General features: G+C 50.2%; 1 protein-coding gene across 1 annotated transcript in view; it reads right to left on the bottom strand.

Annotated features, from left to right (window-relative positions):
* The window catches only part of PRKN (parkin RBR E3 ubiquitin protein ligase), a 429,225-nt gene that overhangs the window by 136,699 nt on the left and 275,667 nt on the right, over positions 1-16,859 (bottom strand). Inside the window, exon 5 of the mRNA XM_023744713.1 lies at positions 12,198-12,281. Coding sequence (XP_023600481.1) covers positions 12,198-12,281 — 84 coding nt within the window. The remainder of the gene's footprint in view (positions 1-12,197; positions 12,282-16,859) is intronic.

Genomic DNA, 16,859 nt, shown 5'->3' with positions numbered 1-16,859 from the left:
TGACTTTTGCAAAAGTGTATTTCTACCCTCAGCAGAAGCCCAGAAAACATGAACTCACTGTTCGGGGGTGAATCCCACGACCTTCCTCTTAGAGGAGCAGGTGAAATCCAGGCATCTGGGCCTGTCACCCAGGACCCTCCGCTGGGGTGTGATCTGAGCCAGCCACCTCGCCCAGCGCTCAGCTATAGCGGCGGCTCCGTGTGACCCGAGCCTTCCCCACGGGGACTGATCGCAGGGACAGTCCCTCTTTCCCCCACCGCCTGACTCAGGGTCACCGCTCCCCGGGACACCGAGGCACCGCGGTACAAGACGGACGGCCGTTGCGTCCTTTACACTTTTCACATCAGTTGGATTGGCGGGTCCGTCACACACCCTGGTCCCACCGGGCGCCGGGGCTCTGCTGCGGGGAAGCTGCCCCCTCGCCCGCTCCTCTAAACCGAGTCTCTGCTCAGAAACCCGCACCCCTCAGGCCTGTGCTCCTGCCCAGGACGCCCTTCCAGGGCAGACGTGCAAGGAGCCTCGATGGGACATGCCGTCAGTGTTTCTGGCTGCACACAGGCTCCCCACCAGCAACACCTGGTGCCGAGTGAACGCGTCATTATTTGGCTTGTTATACGGCAGCCACCTGTGCAAGGATGGCCGCGTGCCGGCTCCGGGGCGGCCAGGCCCGTGTCCTGAAACATGGTGCCAGGCAGGGCTGACCTTCATCCCCCTCCGAAAGCAAGACGGAGACCAAGATGGTCTCTACCCGGCAGCCCCGTGGAGCTACAGCAAACACATGAGTATCTGCATTAAAGTAGAAAGACTGGCGTTTATATGGTAATTATAAGCCCTTTACATGTATCATTTCATCTATCTTTTCTTTATGAGGACTTCTGGGGATGAATGTGTTTTACCATTTAAGATTTCGTGAGAAAGTAATACCAATCATACTTTTAGGTAATCAATGGGTATGAAAATCCTAAGTTGACTACTTTTAGCCCATTATCAGCCTCAAATCCTACACACATGCTAAATGTACTGCTGTGCATCTTTACTTGTGCTGTAACGTCTTCTAGAAAATTCTTTATGTATGATCCTAGGTGACGTGAAGTCATATTTTCCTAAATATTTTACAAGCCCTTTTATAAAATCGGGAACACATCAGCTACACATGTGAAATGCCACACACGTTTGAATATAAAGAAGTGCTTATATGCTTTGTCAAATTCCTGTTTGGCAGTTAAGGATAAGCCACGCCTGAGCGGACCCCGGCGAGCGGGGCGCCTTGCCAGGGCCCGGCGCAGTGTGCCTGGCTACGGCGTCCTGGCCTGGGACCCGGTTCCTCAGCCACAGTCTGCCCGTCATGCTGAGACCGCAGCGCTGAGCAAACATTGTTGGCACATTAAGTGAGAGAACATTAAATGAGTTTCCTGCACTCCACTGAAGTCTCCAGAGAATGAGGCGGTGCATGGGACATCCCCATGAGGGCACCTGCGGCGTGAATGTGTCAAGGGTCCATTTCCAGAAGGTCTCCTCCCCGCCCCTCCCTGTCCTCTCCCCGCCCCTTCCCTCCCCGCAAAATGCCTCCATATAAGCGGGCTCTTCAGGGAAATCACCCTGTGGATGTAAGTGATTTATGGTGTCAGTTCATGTTTCCACAGAAGAGGGATGTGAATTGAGTATGTGAGTTTGGTAATTTTCCTCACAATCCCATAATCATGCTTGGGTCCTTGGAGAATGAAAAACATTCTATTTTATTTTGTGCTCTTGACACCAAAAGTGTTTGATGGAAAGATTTGAAGATTCTCACTAGACGTGGGGAGGGGAAGAGAGAGTCCCGGTCCTCAAAACCGAGTTAGACACAGGGGCCTCCAACACAGAGTTAGACACGGAGCCCCCAACACATAGTTAGACACAGGGGCCCCCAACATAGAGTCAGACACAGGGGCCCCCAACACAGAGTTTTCTGCTAACCCCTCCCTCCAGTAGGCTTCAGGGGACTCTGACATGACACTAGCCCAGACCCTTCCATTTCACAGGGCAAATAATAATAATAACAATAATAATAATAATAATAGTAAAGAACTGGGTTACTGACAAGTTCTCAAATACTGAAAATTACATGTCACACAAACACAAAGAGCCATGTGGTGCTTATATCAATAGTAACACAGGGGATGCTTGAACATTCAATCATGGATATTACCGTTCCCAGCGCACGTCATGCCCACGCTTCCATCTGACCTGATTGTCCTTCTGCCTCTAGGATGTCTTTCAGTCATCACTGTAGTCCGGCCAGTGACACATTCTTTCGGGCTTTGCTTGTCTGAAAGTCTGTCTCACCTTCACCGCTGAAAGTCACTTTTGCTGGGTATAGAAATCTAGGGAATACAGTTGTGGTGCCCATTTCAAGATCTTTGTGTGCCACGTCTAACGTCTGGGTCAGTTCTGGTTCCATCTTGGTTGATAATGTCTCTCCTCTCTGCTGGTCACTTATTCTTTGCATGACTTGCGATCTTTGACTGAATGCTAGACGCCATGACCTTGTCATGTTGGGTGCGGAAACGTTCTGCAGTCCACGAAATAGTCTTGGGCTTCTTGTTGGTACACAGTTACTGGGTAATAGTTGGATCCCTTCGGGTCTTGCTTTTTGATTTGTTGACTGCATCCAGGGAAGCATTTAGTTTGGAGGAAATTATTTCTTTCTCCCGAGGAAGCTCTCCGGGGGCGGCAGCTGGTGCCTGCTGACAGGAAGTTTCCCAGGCTGGCGGCTGGGCAGCAGTATTCCCAGCCTGCGTGGAGCTGGCGCTGCTTCTCGAAGCCTCTCTCACAGTTTTACTGCGTCTCTGGCTTCTTCACGCAGCTTTTTCTCTCCAGGCTTTGTCCTGGCCTGAGGCTTTCCGATCGGCCTTGCCACTGCGGGAACCTGCGGGGCTCGGCCTGGCATATCCCGCCCTGCGACAGAGCCGAGCTCGCCCGGGTGATCTGGGCAACCAGAGGCTCAGCTCATCCCTCTCTCTCTCTCTCTCTCTGGACTCACTGCCCTTTGTCGCGGGGGTTCTAGAATCCGCGGTTCCGTACGTCCTGTCCAGCTTCTGCTTGTTTGTTTCCACTCAGGAAGGCGTAAATCTAGTGCCCAATTGATCCCCCATCGTGAATATCTAAGAAAAACGTGGCAATGTGGAGAACTCGCGGTGTCAGATACTAAACATGCTGTCATGGGTTTAGGCATTTAGAGTAATCGAAACGGCGTGAATTGGAGGCGGAAGAGCAGGTGAATGGAGGTCAGACTTAAGATCCCAAAGTCAATACACTATAAAGCAGGGATTTATTTCAAATAAGTGGGGAAATGGGTTCTTTCCATACATGAAACAGAAAAAGCAATTTGTAGATTTTGTGGATAGAATAAGTAGAATTAGATTCAGATGAAATCCTTTACACTATAGGGAAATCTGTGTGGATCGAATAGTTTTAAAAGTGAAACCACGTAAAACACTAGGAAAGATCAGCAGTCAGGTCTCTAATGATCTGGAATGTCAAGAAGACCCGCTAATAAGAATGAGTGCAAAGGCGTCGTCCCGTAAAAACACACACTTCACACCAGCAAATGCAGCGCAAACAGCTCTGAAACACCACAGGAGGCTTTCAAACTGAACTGCTGTAACACCGTCTGCAGCCTCTATGGCCCGCAAAGCAAAGTGTTGCTCTAAGAAATGTTTGTAAGTGTAATTATAAGAAAATGGCCGCAATAATGAGCAATAAATAATAAAGACATACTCCCGCTCCCTTGGAATGGGAGAGGCAGTTTAACACGAGCTGTGATGTTCCACCTGAGCAACTGGCACAGGTGAAAAAGAGTGAAAGCAAGGCGGCTCATTTCCAGGACGGGAGCAGCCGTCCCCACACAGCTCTGGGGAGAGTGGCGATCGCGCAGGCATTCGGGGGGCCTGTGGGGCTCAGGGTGGGTGTCAAACACGCTGCCACAGAAGCTCTCCTCCTAAAACTGAATCGTGAACTGGCCAGGCAAGTCTACAGAACGTACGTAAGGAAGAACACAGGGCCGAGAGGGCAGAGGAGCGTCAGCACTCATCACCTTAGAGCTGAAGCAGATCCAACGGTGCCCACCGCTGAGAACCATCTAGACCTGCATGTACTGACACGGAAAACGGGTGCAATGCGTGGCCTTAAAGATACCATTCACCAAATAATACGTGAGCTATGACCGCATTAAAATGTGTGTGACTGCGTGTGTGTGTGTGTGTGTGTGTGTGTACCCATGTGAGCATACACCCCTACACCTTGAAAACAGTCTAAAGAAAACCACTAATGATGTTAACAGTGATATCCTCCCGGTGCTTCGGTTAAACACGCCTTACCCTTTGCCTTATGTGAAAGTACGTTGGCTAATTTTCTACAGTCAACACTGTGTTCTTATGATCAGGAAAGGCAACATGTATTTAAAAAACACCTCGGTGGACACGCGGTGTCCTGACTGTGGATCGGACTTCTCTTGTGGCAGGCAGCAGTGTGTGCTGTCCGGTAATGAGCATGTCGGCACGTGGTTCAGAAATAGAAACACCACCAACACCGTTTCCAAGTCATTACAACTTACCTTCCCCTCCGCTCAGCTGGCGGGGAATTTCATGGCTGCCACGCTGTGTATGTAACGCGCAAATCAGGGCCTGTTTATCTAAGGAACCACGAGTGTTACAGCTCGTTGCAGAGTCACTGTCAGAGCAACCTGATCGGTTTGAATGCTTCGTGTGGTTTGTAGACACCGCAATCAACTGCGTGGGCGTTGTGCTAAACTGGCGGGAAGAGTTCGAGAAGAGCCAGTGCAGAGCCGAGATCAGATCCAGCAAAAGCCAACTCAGTGTAATGCCAACTCTGGTGGCCATGACCACGGCTGATGACTGCGTACAGGGGGCTCTGAGGTGGGACTTCAATCCCTGCATCAGGTGGACCCCCCAACCTCTGCAGGTAGAAGGCAGCAGAATGACCGTTTCACAAATGAAGGAGCTGGCGGGCACCAAGGTGTGGTCTAAGGCCACGACCTGCAGGTCAGAACCAGAATTCAGACCGAGCGTCCCTGGCTCCAGACCAAGGTCGGCCCGTGTAAAGGCGGGGCCCTGTTGTAAGCCGTCAGATCAGACCACGGGTAAGTACCCTGTGGATGGGGAATTGGGAAATAGGTCACGAATCTAAGAGCCCGGGTGTAGCCTCCCGGGACAGGACAGGATGGAACCGGCCAGACCTACGACTGCATTTAACTCCCGGCAGGCGCGGCGCCTTTGGGGCTATTCAATGGGGCGTTGACGGGGGGCACTTGCTACTGTTTATCTAACACTGTCCCAGCTACAGCTGCTTCAAGTCCACAAATGATCCCGCCCAGCATGAATGAACTCTCAAGGCTGCATAACTCTACTTGGACGCCTCATCATCAAATCAGTGTCTGACCTTCGATCCGAACCCCCCTCATAACACGATGACACAGAGACGCACACACACCATGGACCAGGATGTGCGCAGTCTGTGACATCATGGGCTCATGCAGAGCACTGCCCATGATCCAGCCACCGCATGTTAACTGCTTATTTTTTTTTAAATTTATATGTTACTCATGTATCTGCATTGTGGGCGGGTCTGTGCAGACTGCTTATCTCTGCTCCCATGGCAACCGTGGGAGGCTCCGAGCTGAGAGCAGGGAGGGCTGAGGCCCTGTGTCACACCCGGGCAGCTGAGGGTGGAAGGCGGATCATCTGGCTCCCCGGTCACCTCCCTCTGTGTCTATGTGGCCTCGCCACGCAGCCCTCAGCACGGGGGCCTCAGGGAACCCGGGATGTTCTGTGTCGGCAGAGGCCTCTGATGTGTGTGTCCCAAAAGAGAAAGCCAGACAGACGCTGCTCTGCCTTTTGTGGCCTCGGGGGTAACACAGCGTCACCTCTTCTGTTTTCTGATCTCCAGCCAAGGCCCGAGGGGAGGAAGGTTAGAGCCCCGCTCGGATGAGAGGAGGGTCAGAGACTGTGCAGGCACATCCTCTAAGAGCCACACACGGATGCACAGCTTTAGTTATGGTCAGAGTCAAGACAGGGGATTGTCAAAGGAGAGAGAGGAGAGAGAGAGAGAGAGAGAGAGAGAGAGAGAGAGAGAGAGAGAGAGAGAGAGAAGGGAGCAAACGGAAGAATAGAACATATCCAAGAAGGCAGAAAAGAACACTGTGCAATTGGGGGTGCCCCAGGTCATGAGATAATGAGCTAATATCATGTTTATTTTGTTGTTGGGGAGCCCATGAGCTGCTAAGATTCAGTTTCTAAACCTTAATTAATTCCTCTCCCCCTTCTGCCCCCTTCTCTCCCTCTCCTTTTCAATAGAGGTTGGCTTTCACCATCATGAAGGGTTTGGTATATTTGTTGCTGTTGTTTGTTTTTAGTGTAGTTTTGTGTGGTTTTGGTGGGGTTTTTGAGGGCCACCTGTGAAATCTCAGAGTCCTTAGGAGGCACCCAGTGGGCGGTTGTAAAGGAAATGTGGAAAATGCAGATTGCATCCTCGTTCTCAGTATCTGTTGTTTCCTGGTTCCTTTAACAACAACAACAACAACAACAAGTGAACATGCTCTGCACAGTGCCCGACAGCCAGGAGCCTAACGCTCGCTCGGGCGTCATCATGACTCGGAGTTCAGCACTGACCCCCGGGTCCAGCCCATCTTTCTAGTACTTGCCCCTCGGGGTCTGACGGTCAGAGGTCCTCTAGTCCCCTAACTGCTGACGGAGCCTCCGCTACAGCGGCCCCTTCTCGGCCACAGTCGGTGGCTCCGCTAACTCCGCAGAGTGGATGGGGGCCATCCCTACAGCCCCTCGAAAGTGTCCCGCATTCCCACTGGGTGGCTTGGCCAGAGCCCTGCTCCCTAACCTCTGACCTGCAGGGACCCCGCGAGCGCTCTGCCCTTTTACTCGCGTGACCACAGGAGAGGAGGAGCCATCGCATGGCTGACACGCAGGCTGAAGGGGACCTCAGCTGTGAGCGGGTGTTGCTCACGGAAGGCAGCGCCGAGTGGAAGTGTGCACTGCAGTAACGAGCGCGCTCACGCTGGAGGGTAACTGGGACCCGTGCTCCGAGGGTCTTTCCATGTGGCCCTCGCGCTAAGGGATAGGAGTTGACTGCTCCACGGAAGGGGCTCACTGACCGGTGCAGCTCCTGCGAGCACAGTGGGACGTTCCTCGGTGGTAGAAGCGCCCGGGGAAGTGGGTCTTTGCCTGATGGAAACAGCCCATTGTATAGGGCGGGTGAGACGGAGGACATGAGGTGACTCCAAGGAAAAAGGAAAATACGTTGTCCCTGATCTGCGCTCTCAGTGGCCCAGTCAACCATGGCCTGGAAACAGTAAATGGGAAATCCCACAAATGAGCAATTCTCCAGTTTACATCGCGTGCCCTTCCGAGCAGCGTGGAGTCTCTGCATCTCTGCTCCGACCCCCCGGGAGGTGAATCACCCCTTTGTCCCGGCCTCCACACTGTACGCGCTCCCCGCCCGTCACCATCTGGTTGGGTCACCAGGTCGCAGTGGGAAGTGGCCCTCAGTTCGCTTCACGCTGCCCCCACACCACGGGGCAGGGGGCTGGCACCGACTCTCAGCACAGAGCTGCTGTGGGATCAGTCGACGAGAAGACAAAAAATTAAGAGGTGACTTCTCGGCCTCTGGGAATAACAAACAGGTTTGAATTGCTGGTTCTAAGCGGCGTGTGGTCATCTGCAGGATTCTCTCCTGGCGGATACAAAATCAGGCCGATTATAGCGCAGAGAGTCACAGGTCGCAGTGAACAATGCACGCGGAGCAGCAGTTTCTGGCGATGGCGGATCAGAGAACTCGTTTCAACATTTAAAAATATACCATGGAAACGGCACATTGGCTTGCAAAGTGGCGTCACCCACTAAACCAGGCCCTGTTTGCGGGCACAGTGTGTGCTGTCCCCGGTCCACCCGGGTGCTCGCTGCACCTGCACTGAGTTCCGGCACCGGGTCCCCTCCCGAGAGAGGCGTTTCAGACAACAGGTGGGAGTCACTCACAACACCGAGGAGGGTGGCTGCGGCTCACTTCCCCGAGGTGTGGAAGAGCCAGCGACTAGTAGAAGGGGTGATGTCACAGAAACATCTCATCTGCATTGAGTCTCGGCTTCAGAGCCTCACAAATACCCCGGTTCTTCAACTCTGTCTCGATTTCTTCAGCACTCTTAACAACTGACACCTTTTTTCCTAATAGAATAATTTATTTTTAAATGTAAGCATGTTTAAATGTTTTGCTTAAATATGCAAAATTTTAACTGATTCTGTAATTCGGGACTTAATTTTATTTATTTATATTTTTGTGACTTAATTTTTTTAAAAAATGACACTTTTTGTTACCAAGTGCTTAAAACTTAGTTTAGCAGTGAACTGTCCTTGAGCCTGAATAGCTGATTGGTTTTTGAAAAATGACATAAGAAGTTTCTAGTTTGTCACCCAAATTGCATGTCAGACAACAGAGCATTTTGTCTCCCGTCGGCACCGTTCCATCATAATCTGAGCAGGACCTCAGAGCTGCACCGTGAGATTTTACTTGGAGGTTAGAAAGCAGGGCTGGGGGGCCAGGGTGGGCGGGGGACCAGTTCCCTTCGGCCGAACCCCAGGGCAGACCAGGGGGGAGCAGAGGTGTCACCCCTCTCTCACTTCCGCTTCCACCCTTCACCCGAGCTGTCAGCTGCCCTCGGGCCCCCGGAAGCCAGGAGGCTGGGACTGCTCCATGCGAACCGGGAGGCGCCCGTGCCCATGTTGGCTCCTGGGCAGTGCATGTGGGCATAGCCGTATGGAGCAGAGCCCAAGGCTGCTCTCCGTCCTGCCAGTGAAGCTGTCGTTTGTGCTGTCGCGCGGACGCCTGGTCACCTGAGGTCTTCTCTTCCACGCAGGACACAGCAGCCTGTGCCTGTGGTTGGATGCGGGGTCAAGCGAGAACAGGGCGTGCACCCAGGAAGCCACCCTGAGGGTCCCGAGTCGCACTGGGTGAGAGTCTCATAAAGTCTAAAAGGACAATAAAAACCACCAGGAGAAACGCAGGCCCCGGGGAAAGCAGCGCCACGAAACGGAAACACTGACGAGGAGCTTTGGGACATAAAATAAGCAAGTGCCTTATAAGTAACGGTGGTTTCCCGTGGGTGCCTCTCACTTGCTATGCGTGTCATTTTAGTCAGCATCTCCCGAGGGGATGCATCTGAGATACAGACCCGAGTATGACTCCCTTCGACCGATGTTCCGGGGCAGGACCCAGCCCGCTGCGGCCCAGGAGGGAGATAAGCCGCATGGGGAGCGAGATGGGAGCTCTGCATTTATTGTATTGAGTTTACTAATTATGCTATTTACTAGAGGCCCGGTGCACAAAATTTGTACACGAGGCCGGGTGGGGGGGGGCGGGGAGTCCCTCAGCCCGGCCTGCACCCTCTCCAATCCGGGACCCCTTGGGGGATGTCCGACTGCCAGTCAGATATCCCTCTCGCAATCTGGGACCACTGGCTCCTAACCGTTTGCCTGCCTGCCTGCCTGATCGCCCCTAATCATGCTGCCTGGCGGCCTGATGTCCCTAACTGCTCCCCTGCCAGCCTGATTGTCCCTGTCTCTGCCTGCCGGCCTGATCACCCCCTAACCACTCACCTGCCGGCCTGATTGCCCCTAACTACCTATGCCTCGGCCCCCGCCATCGTGGCTTTGTCCGGAAGGACATCCGGAAGATGTCTGGTCTAATTAGCATATTACCCTTTTATTAGTATAGATTATAGTTCAGGGGATAGTTTTTAGAATCTAATTTTATTTGAAATAAATCAGTGAGCTATTTTAAGAGGCCCTTCTCAACTGTTTCCGACAAGAAAAAGTTCTATGTAAAGACTCCGACTCCTGTCAAAATCAAGTAATCTAAAAAAGAAAATGTCATTTTACATGGCACTTCTGGTAAATATTACTTCTCAAAATATAAACTGTGATTTATGCTATTGATTGTGAAATAGTAACACCGACACCCCTCAGCAAGGGTGACCGTGGCCATGGATTACTGTGAAGAGTGGTAAATGGAAGCAGCCGATGGATGGTCCTCTTGCATCATGGATGTTTCCATCTCTCCCTCTCCCTTCCTCTCTGAAATCAATAAAAATATTTTTTAAAGATATGATGTGGAATTTAGGAATAAGGCCCAGAGAGGAGGATTTCTGGGTTTGCCCTGGCCTCTGTGTGCAAATAAAAAAATAACACTCCCTCCCCCTAGCATATGTACAGACACAAAGATCTTCATTGTCTAAGGCAGGGGTCCTCAAACTACGGCCCGCGGGCCACATGCAAATACAAATATTGTATTTGTTCCCGTTTTGTTTTTTTTACTACAAAATAAGATATGTGCAGTGTGCCTAGGAATTTGTTCATAGTTTTTTTTTAAACTCTAGTCCGGCCCTCCAACGGTCTGAGGGACAGTGAACTGGCCCCCTGTTTAAAAAGTTTGAGGACCCCTGGTCTAAGGTATTGTAGGCAAAATATAAAATGAAGATTTACACAGAAAATGTAGTTTTACATCATTTCCAAAGTTGAATTAATCTCCCTAATGGAGAATATCCTATTGACTTCCCCCCTTTTAACCTCAAGCCCATACTCTTTGAATTGACCAAAAAGTTCTTTTCATAAAGTGAGACGCCTTTCAGAACCAATGCTGTGCTGTCCTACGATGACACCAATTAGTGTGAACCGGATGGGGTTCAGTTTCTCTGTGTGAAGGTCAAGCTTATATTTGTACTCTCAACACCAAGGTTAAATGGCACTGCTGTTTCAAATGAGCTGGTGAGAGTATCTAAGTACATAAATATTAATTAAGACTACACTGGAAAACCTGCTCTTTTGAATTTTAAGTATATGGATATTTATACAAGTCATAGAAATTACACTTTTTTATGAGAATATAACATATCATGTCAAAAATACTGTCTAAAATTCAAATACCTGGCAAACTTAAGTAAGATAAAAGACTTAAAAGTGCCTATCTTCGCACCTCCTTCAGGAAGGAGCACCCCCCGCACAGGAGCCTGGCGTGCAGGTAGTTGCCCTCCACACGCTCCAGAAGAGGCTCCGAGAGCAGCAACTGCGGAATTCATGTCCGTCCGCACCGGCCCCCCGCCCCGCCCCAGGAGTGTGCGCGCACCGCCTGTATCCCACCAGCGTTTCGTCAGGCTCATTAGACGTGGGGAACAGAGTTGGATGTGACCATTTCTTTTTCTATCTTATGTTTAAATAATGTTATCCTCTTTTTAATTAAATAGCATTTGTGATATTAAATACTCCCTCTAAAAACTAATTCAGGTGCCTCCCAAAGGAACTGATGTGTGGTACCTTTTCATCATTGCTTAATCCCATAGTTCCACGTGGCTATTTATTGACTAAGTCAGCGGTTCTCAACCTGTGGGTCGCGACCCCTGTGGGGGTCGAACAACCCTTTCACAGGGGTCGCCTAAGACCATCGGAAAACACATATATAATTACATATTGTTTTTGTGATTAATCACTATGCTTTAATTATGTTCAATTTGTAACAATGAAATTGGGGGTCACCACAACATGAGGAACTGTATTAAAGGGTCGCGGCATTAGGAAGGTTGAGAACCACTGGACTATGTGATTGAATTTCCAAGTTTAAGAGACTTCTCATGGCTATGTGTTGGTTAGTGATGTTTAAATGCCTTCGTGCCCTGGAACACGATCAGGGGTTGCAAACGCGCTGGAAACGTGGGGTGTCCTCATTGGCGGGGTTGGGGGCCAGTGCTCAGGGGGGTGACCGGTCCGCTGGCTGTTAGTCGGCCCTGTCCTTTCTGAGCTGCTGGAGCTCACACCCTCAGGGAGTCAGTCACATTTCTCTCTCAAAATGGCAGGAACTGTATTAAAGGGTCGCGGCATTAGGAAGGTTGAGAACCACTGCTGTAAGGAGTCAACTTGTCGCGTTCTGCCATAGTCACCCAGAGCGGCGCGGTCCCTAGAAAGGTGACCCTGGAAGGCAGTGACACGGAGACGTTTGGGTGAATGTGAGACACTTCCGAATCTTGCACCACTTTTGGCGAATGTTATCGGATGGGAGAAAAGCCGGCATGTTCGTCTCTTGGGTCATTTCCTCGTGAACATGGGAGATGCCACCCTGACAGACGGGGAGTGGCAGGTACTTACCGCGCTTGTCCCGGGGCAGCCTGGCGACTGGCACTCGCCCCTCATCCGCTTCGGGATCAGGACGTCGTCCCAGCAGGACGGGCCCTTTGAAAAGAAGCAAACACATCCTTGGTGCACGAATTGTCATGAAAACGTTCTCCCGCATGAACACAGTCTGTGAGGTCTATTCAGCGGTTCTCTACCTGTGGGACGCGACCCCTTTGGCAGTCAAACGACCCTTTCACAGGGGTCACCTAAGACCATCTTGCATATCAGATATTTACATGACGATTCATAACAGTAGCAACATTACAGTTATGAAGTAGCAACGAAAATCATTTTATGGTTGGGTCACAACATGAGGAACTGTATTTAAAGGGCCAGAAGGTTGAGAACCACTGGTCTATATTATAAAGTGACAATGGAATCAATGGGCCGCAGCGACTTTCGGAGTGCAGTCCAGAGACGCTGGGTGTCCTCAGGACCCATCGGGGCCCAGCAGGTCGGGACCATTTTCACAGCCGTCCTAGGATGACCTTGGGCACGTAGTTCCAAACACGTAGGTCACTTACCTGTGGTGATCTCCTCACTGCAGTCCAATGTAATTGCTTACAAGTTTAAATAAACTTTTTTCTTACAATTTATTATAATTTCAACTGACAAATTTTAAAAAACATTTTTTATCATAATTATTATTTTATTTTAGAGAGGAAGGGAGGGGGGGGGAGAGAGAGAGAGTAAGAAACATGGATGTGAGAGAGTAACATTGTTCCCTTGCCTCCCAGAGGAGCCCCTACTGGGGACGGAACCCACAACCTGGGTGCGGGCCTGACAGGGAACCACCGGGCATGGACTTAGGGCCTGGGTGCATTTCATCACCTCAAAGTCCGTGATGATGAAACTCTCTGAGCAAATTGCCAACATGAATCTTTCATGCCTTAATGCTTCAGAGTCCAAAAAGCAACAGAAACATCTACGTGAGAATTCCTCAAACGAATGGTCACCTAAGTTACCACTTTATTTCACAAAACTCACTCACACTTTCCTTTTTGATCTCAAACCATAACAAAATAATGTAAGTAATAGCACCTCAGCGTTCTGTTGGATGTAGGGTTCATAATAAAGTACAGACGTGCTGGTTTATCCACACCACCCACTGTTAGCACTGAACCATGGCCACCGCCCTCCTGAAAGTGGGAAGCAGTGCCCGTGAATGTGCGCCACTGCAAAGCAGAGTTAACTTTGCTCCTGTCTAGTTTGGAAAGCGTAAGGTGGTAGCTGGGTAATCGCAGCAGACGATTCAGTGTTTCCATGGTGGCAGCAGCTCTGTGTGGGAGGGAGCATGGTCTGCGACTGGACTAGACAGGGCGGCGAGTCCCACGGCAGCTGAGGAGCTATGGATGAGGGTGTGTCACGGAGGGGACCCCCAACGCTGTACTTCATCTCTCTCATGGGCAGGATTGGAGAAACATGTCTGAAAATATGCCAGGACATCCATGTGAAATACCCAGGATCGTAAAGACTCACGCAGCTGCTTCTTAGAGAACGTTCTCCTGGTTAAGCCCAGGATTGGTCACAACCAAGAAAAATACAGGCATTTCTTGAGCACCCAGAGCAGGTGAGCAACTCTGGCCTGGGGTTTGTTCTGTGCAGCCGATGGACTGAGAAGGTCCGAGGCTATAAATGGTTGGAAAGCATATTGGAAAAGTGGAAGAAGAGTATTTCATGGCCCATGAACAGTAAATGACCTTCAGGCCTCCATGTTCACGATGAAGTGTACGGACCAGCCATGGGGTTCACGTCTGTATCGTCTGTGCTGCTTTTCAAGCTGCAAGGGCAGGACTGACTTACAGCACGGGCTCTCCAGGCCTAAACTATTTACTGTCTGGCCCTGAATGCAAAGTGTTTGCCAATCCTTGAGCTACAGGAAATTACTATTAAAAAATTGAGACAGCATTTTGGCCACCGTGTGATCTCATTAGTCTGTAGGAGTAGCTGTGTCCTGGGTCTCCTATGAGAAATTACTTCAATTAAAGGCTTAGGGCTGTTGACCTGTGAAATCTGAGAAGGTGTGGTTAGAAGGTAGTGATTCGGGTTGTTTGAATCAGTAAGAGAGTGGGAAATTACAACTAGAGAAGACACTTGGGGGTTTGTCCTGACTGATATTACCACCAGCTGGAAAACCACAAAGTAGAATGCTATTTAAACACATCCATGAGATGCACTTAAATCAGAAATTCAGGCAAATGACTCAATGGCATGGCCCACATTTCTGGGAGGACTTTTTGTTTAAACTGTGACCTGAAGAATGAGTAGAAGTCAGACAGGAAGAGGAACGTTCTACCACAGAAAGAAGAATTATGATCAGGGAGAAAAAAAACCATGTACCACCAAGCTCTGGATTGGTTTCTGGGGTAATATCCCCAACAAGATGATACTGATAATTGATTCATAAATAATTGATTTTTCTGTACAACATTCTAAATACTATTACCAGAACCTAGGTTCGGCTGCCTGCCATCATGAAAGCCAAACTTGTGAGACAGAGGCTGGTGAAAAAGGAAAGAGGTTTATTCAAGTGCAGGTCACCTGAAAAGATGGGGGACTCTTGTCACAAAGCCCATCTTAACATCTCAGTGCAGGCAGAGGCGTCCATAAGGAGGGAGAGGGAAAGCAGAACAAAGAGATCAAGGGGAGGGTACGAAAAGTTCTCTACGCGCAGGCCAGCACAGTCCATTCCCATAAGGACCTTGAAACTGGTCAAATGATGGTCTACTGTGCATCATCCCGGTCTTTGTCATCCTGGTTCTACGACTGAAAGTCAGCAATTCTCCTAGAGCTGTGAGGACTGAAGGTCAGGGTCTGTAACTTCTGGAGTTAGTGCCTAAGATGCTTATACAAACACTAGAGGCCCGGTGCATGGGATTCACACTAGTGGGGGGCGTGGCCTGCGGGGATCGGCCCGCTGTGGGACCGCTAATCCCAGTCAGCTGAGCAACTGTGGACCCGCCCTCTGAGCAGCTGTTTCCTGGCTCAGCATTTTCCGTAGAGCCAGAGGCACTCGCCTCTCCAGGGTACCCGGTCGGGGCCAGGCCTAGGGACAATAGCACTGAAAGGCGGTGGAGTAGGCCTCAGTCCCACGGAGGCCATGAACTTGCCTCCCAGCCGCCGGGGTCAGCTCTGTGAGTCCGGTGGCAGCGCTACACAGTCTGCAGGCATTCGGAGGAGGCGGCAGGGAGCGAGGGGGAAGAGCCTGGGGCGCGGAGGCAATGATCGCAGCCCAGGTTCCTGCCTGTCGGCCCAGGGTTCACAGGGGGAGCAGCCGCTCATCCCGGTCAGCTGAGCGGAGCTCCCACTGTGGTAACGCACTGACCACCAGGGGGCAGGTCCTGCATTGAGCATCTGCCCCCTCGTGGTCAGTGTGTGTCATAGCAACTGGTCGACCAGTCGTTCTGGTCATTCCGCCATTCGGTCACTGGGCTTTTATTATATAGGATGGTATTCATCTACATGCTACATAACAGTCAGTCAGCATTTACAGAAACAAGGTCACAAGAATGACGGGGATTGTTACAATACCACAGCAGTACTTAATAACATGACTCAATTGCATATACAGTAAGATGTAATATTATGCAAAGTACTGATTTCTAAGCAATTAGGATGGTAAGATGATAAACAATGTCTTCATACTTTTGAATTAGATGGACTGAATTTCAATTCCAGTTGACATTAACAGCCACGCAATGATGGGAAAGTTACTCAATTAACCAGAACATTCGTTTTTTAGGTGTAATGGGGGAATAGCAAGTGCACCTACCTCATAGGATTGATGGTTAGATGAGATAAAGTACTTAGCATAATCCTATGTCCTTAGTTAATATTCAATAAATATTAGCAGGTACTGCTGAATGACTATAGTATGAGAACAATGTGATCTCGGAAAGAGCTCCTCAATACACAAAATGTCAGATGATCTAAGTTCTGGAGAGAATTTCTGGAGAGTTTAGGCTAATAAATTTAAGAACCTTATGCTCCACTTTCTTATCTGTATAGTGTGGGCAATAAGAACTCGGGCCAAATAAGATAAGGAATGAGCTCATTGATGGGAAAACCCATTATGGACGATAAGGCACTTTAGAGACATCAGTCAGTGAAGAGACAACGGAGCCATGTGTATTCCTGGACTCATGCATTCACCCCACTTTAGACAGCCCCTTAGACAGTACCGCTTCCCGGCAGGAGGGTTGCTCAGTGTGTAGTGATGCAGCTGCTGCTCACATCCGCAATTAACCAGCTCAGAGTCATGCTGTACTGAGTACCCGATGCTGCCGGGCTAACTCAACAGCTGCTAAAACAGAGTATCTCGCTGGTCTTGGATATTTCTCCCAAGTTCTGGGATGTCACCGTAGCTTATCTATATATATAAAAGCCTAAGTGACCGAACAACTGGTCGATCAGTACGCTCCCACAGCCAACCTCCCATGGCCAGCCAACCTCCCGTGGTCCCTCCCCCAGCCGGCCAACCTACCGTGGTCCCTCCCCCAGCCGGCCAACCTTCTGTGGTCCCTCCCCCCAGCCGGCCAGCCCCTCTCTCCCCTCCATTGGTCCCGATCGCTGGCAGACCAAGGGACCTCACCAGTGCACAAATTCGTGCACTGGGCCTCTAGTAAAATATAATCT

The sequence above is a fragment of the Myotis lucifugus genome, unplaced genomic scaffold (assembly GCF_000147115.1).
Source record: "Myotis lucifugus unplaced genomic scaffold, Myoluc2.0 scaffold_483, whole genome shotgun sequence".
Classification (NCBI taxonomy): domain Eukaryota; kingdom Metazoa; phylum Chordata; class Mammalia; order Chiroptera; family Vespertilionidae; genus Myotis; species Myotis lucifugus.
This window is presented reverse-complemented; position numbering and strand designations above follow the sequence as displayed.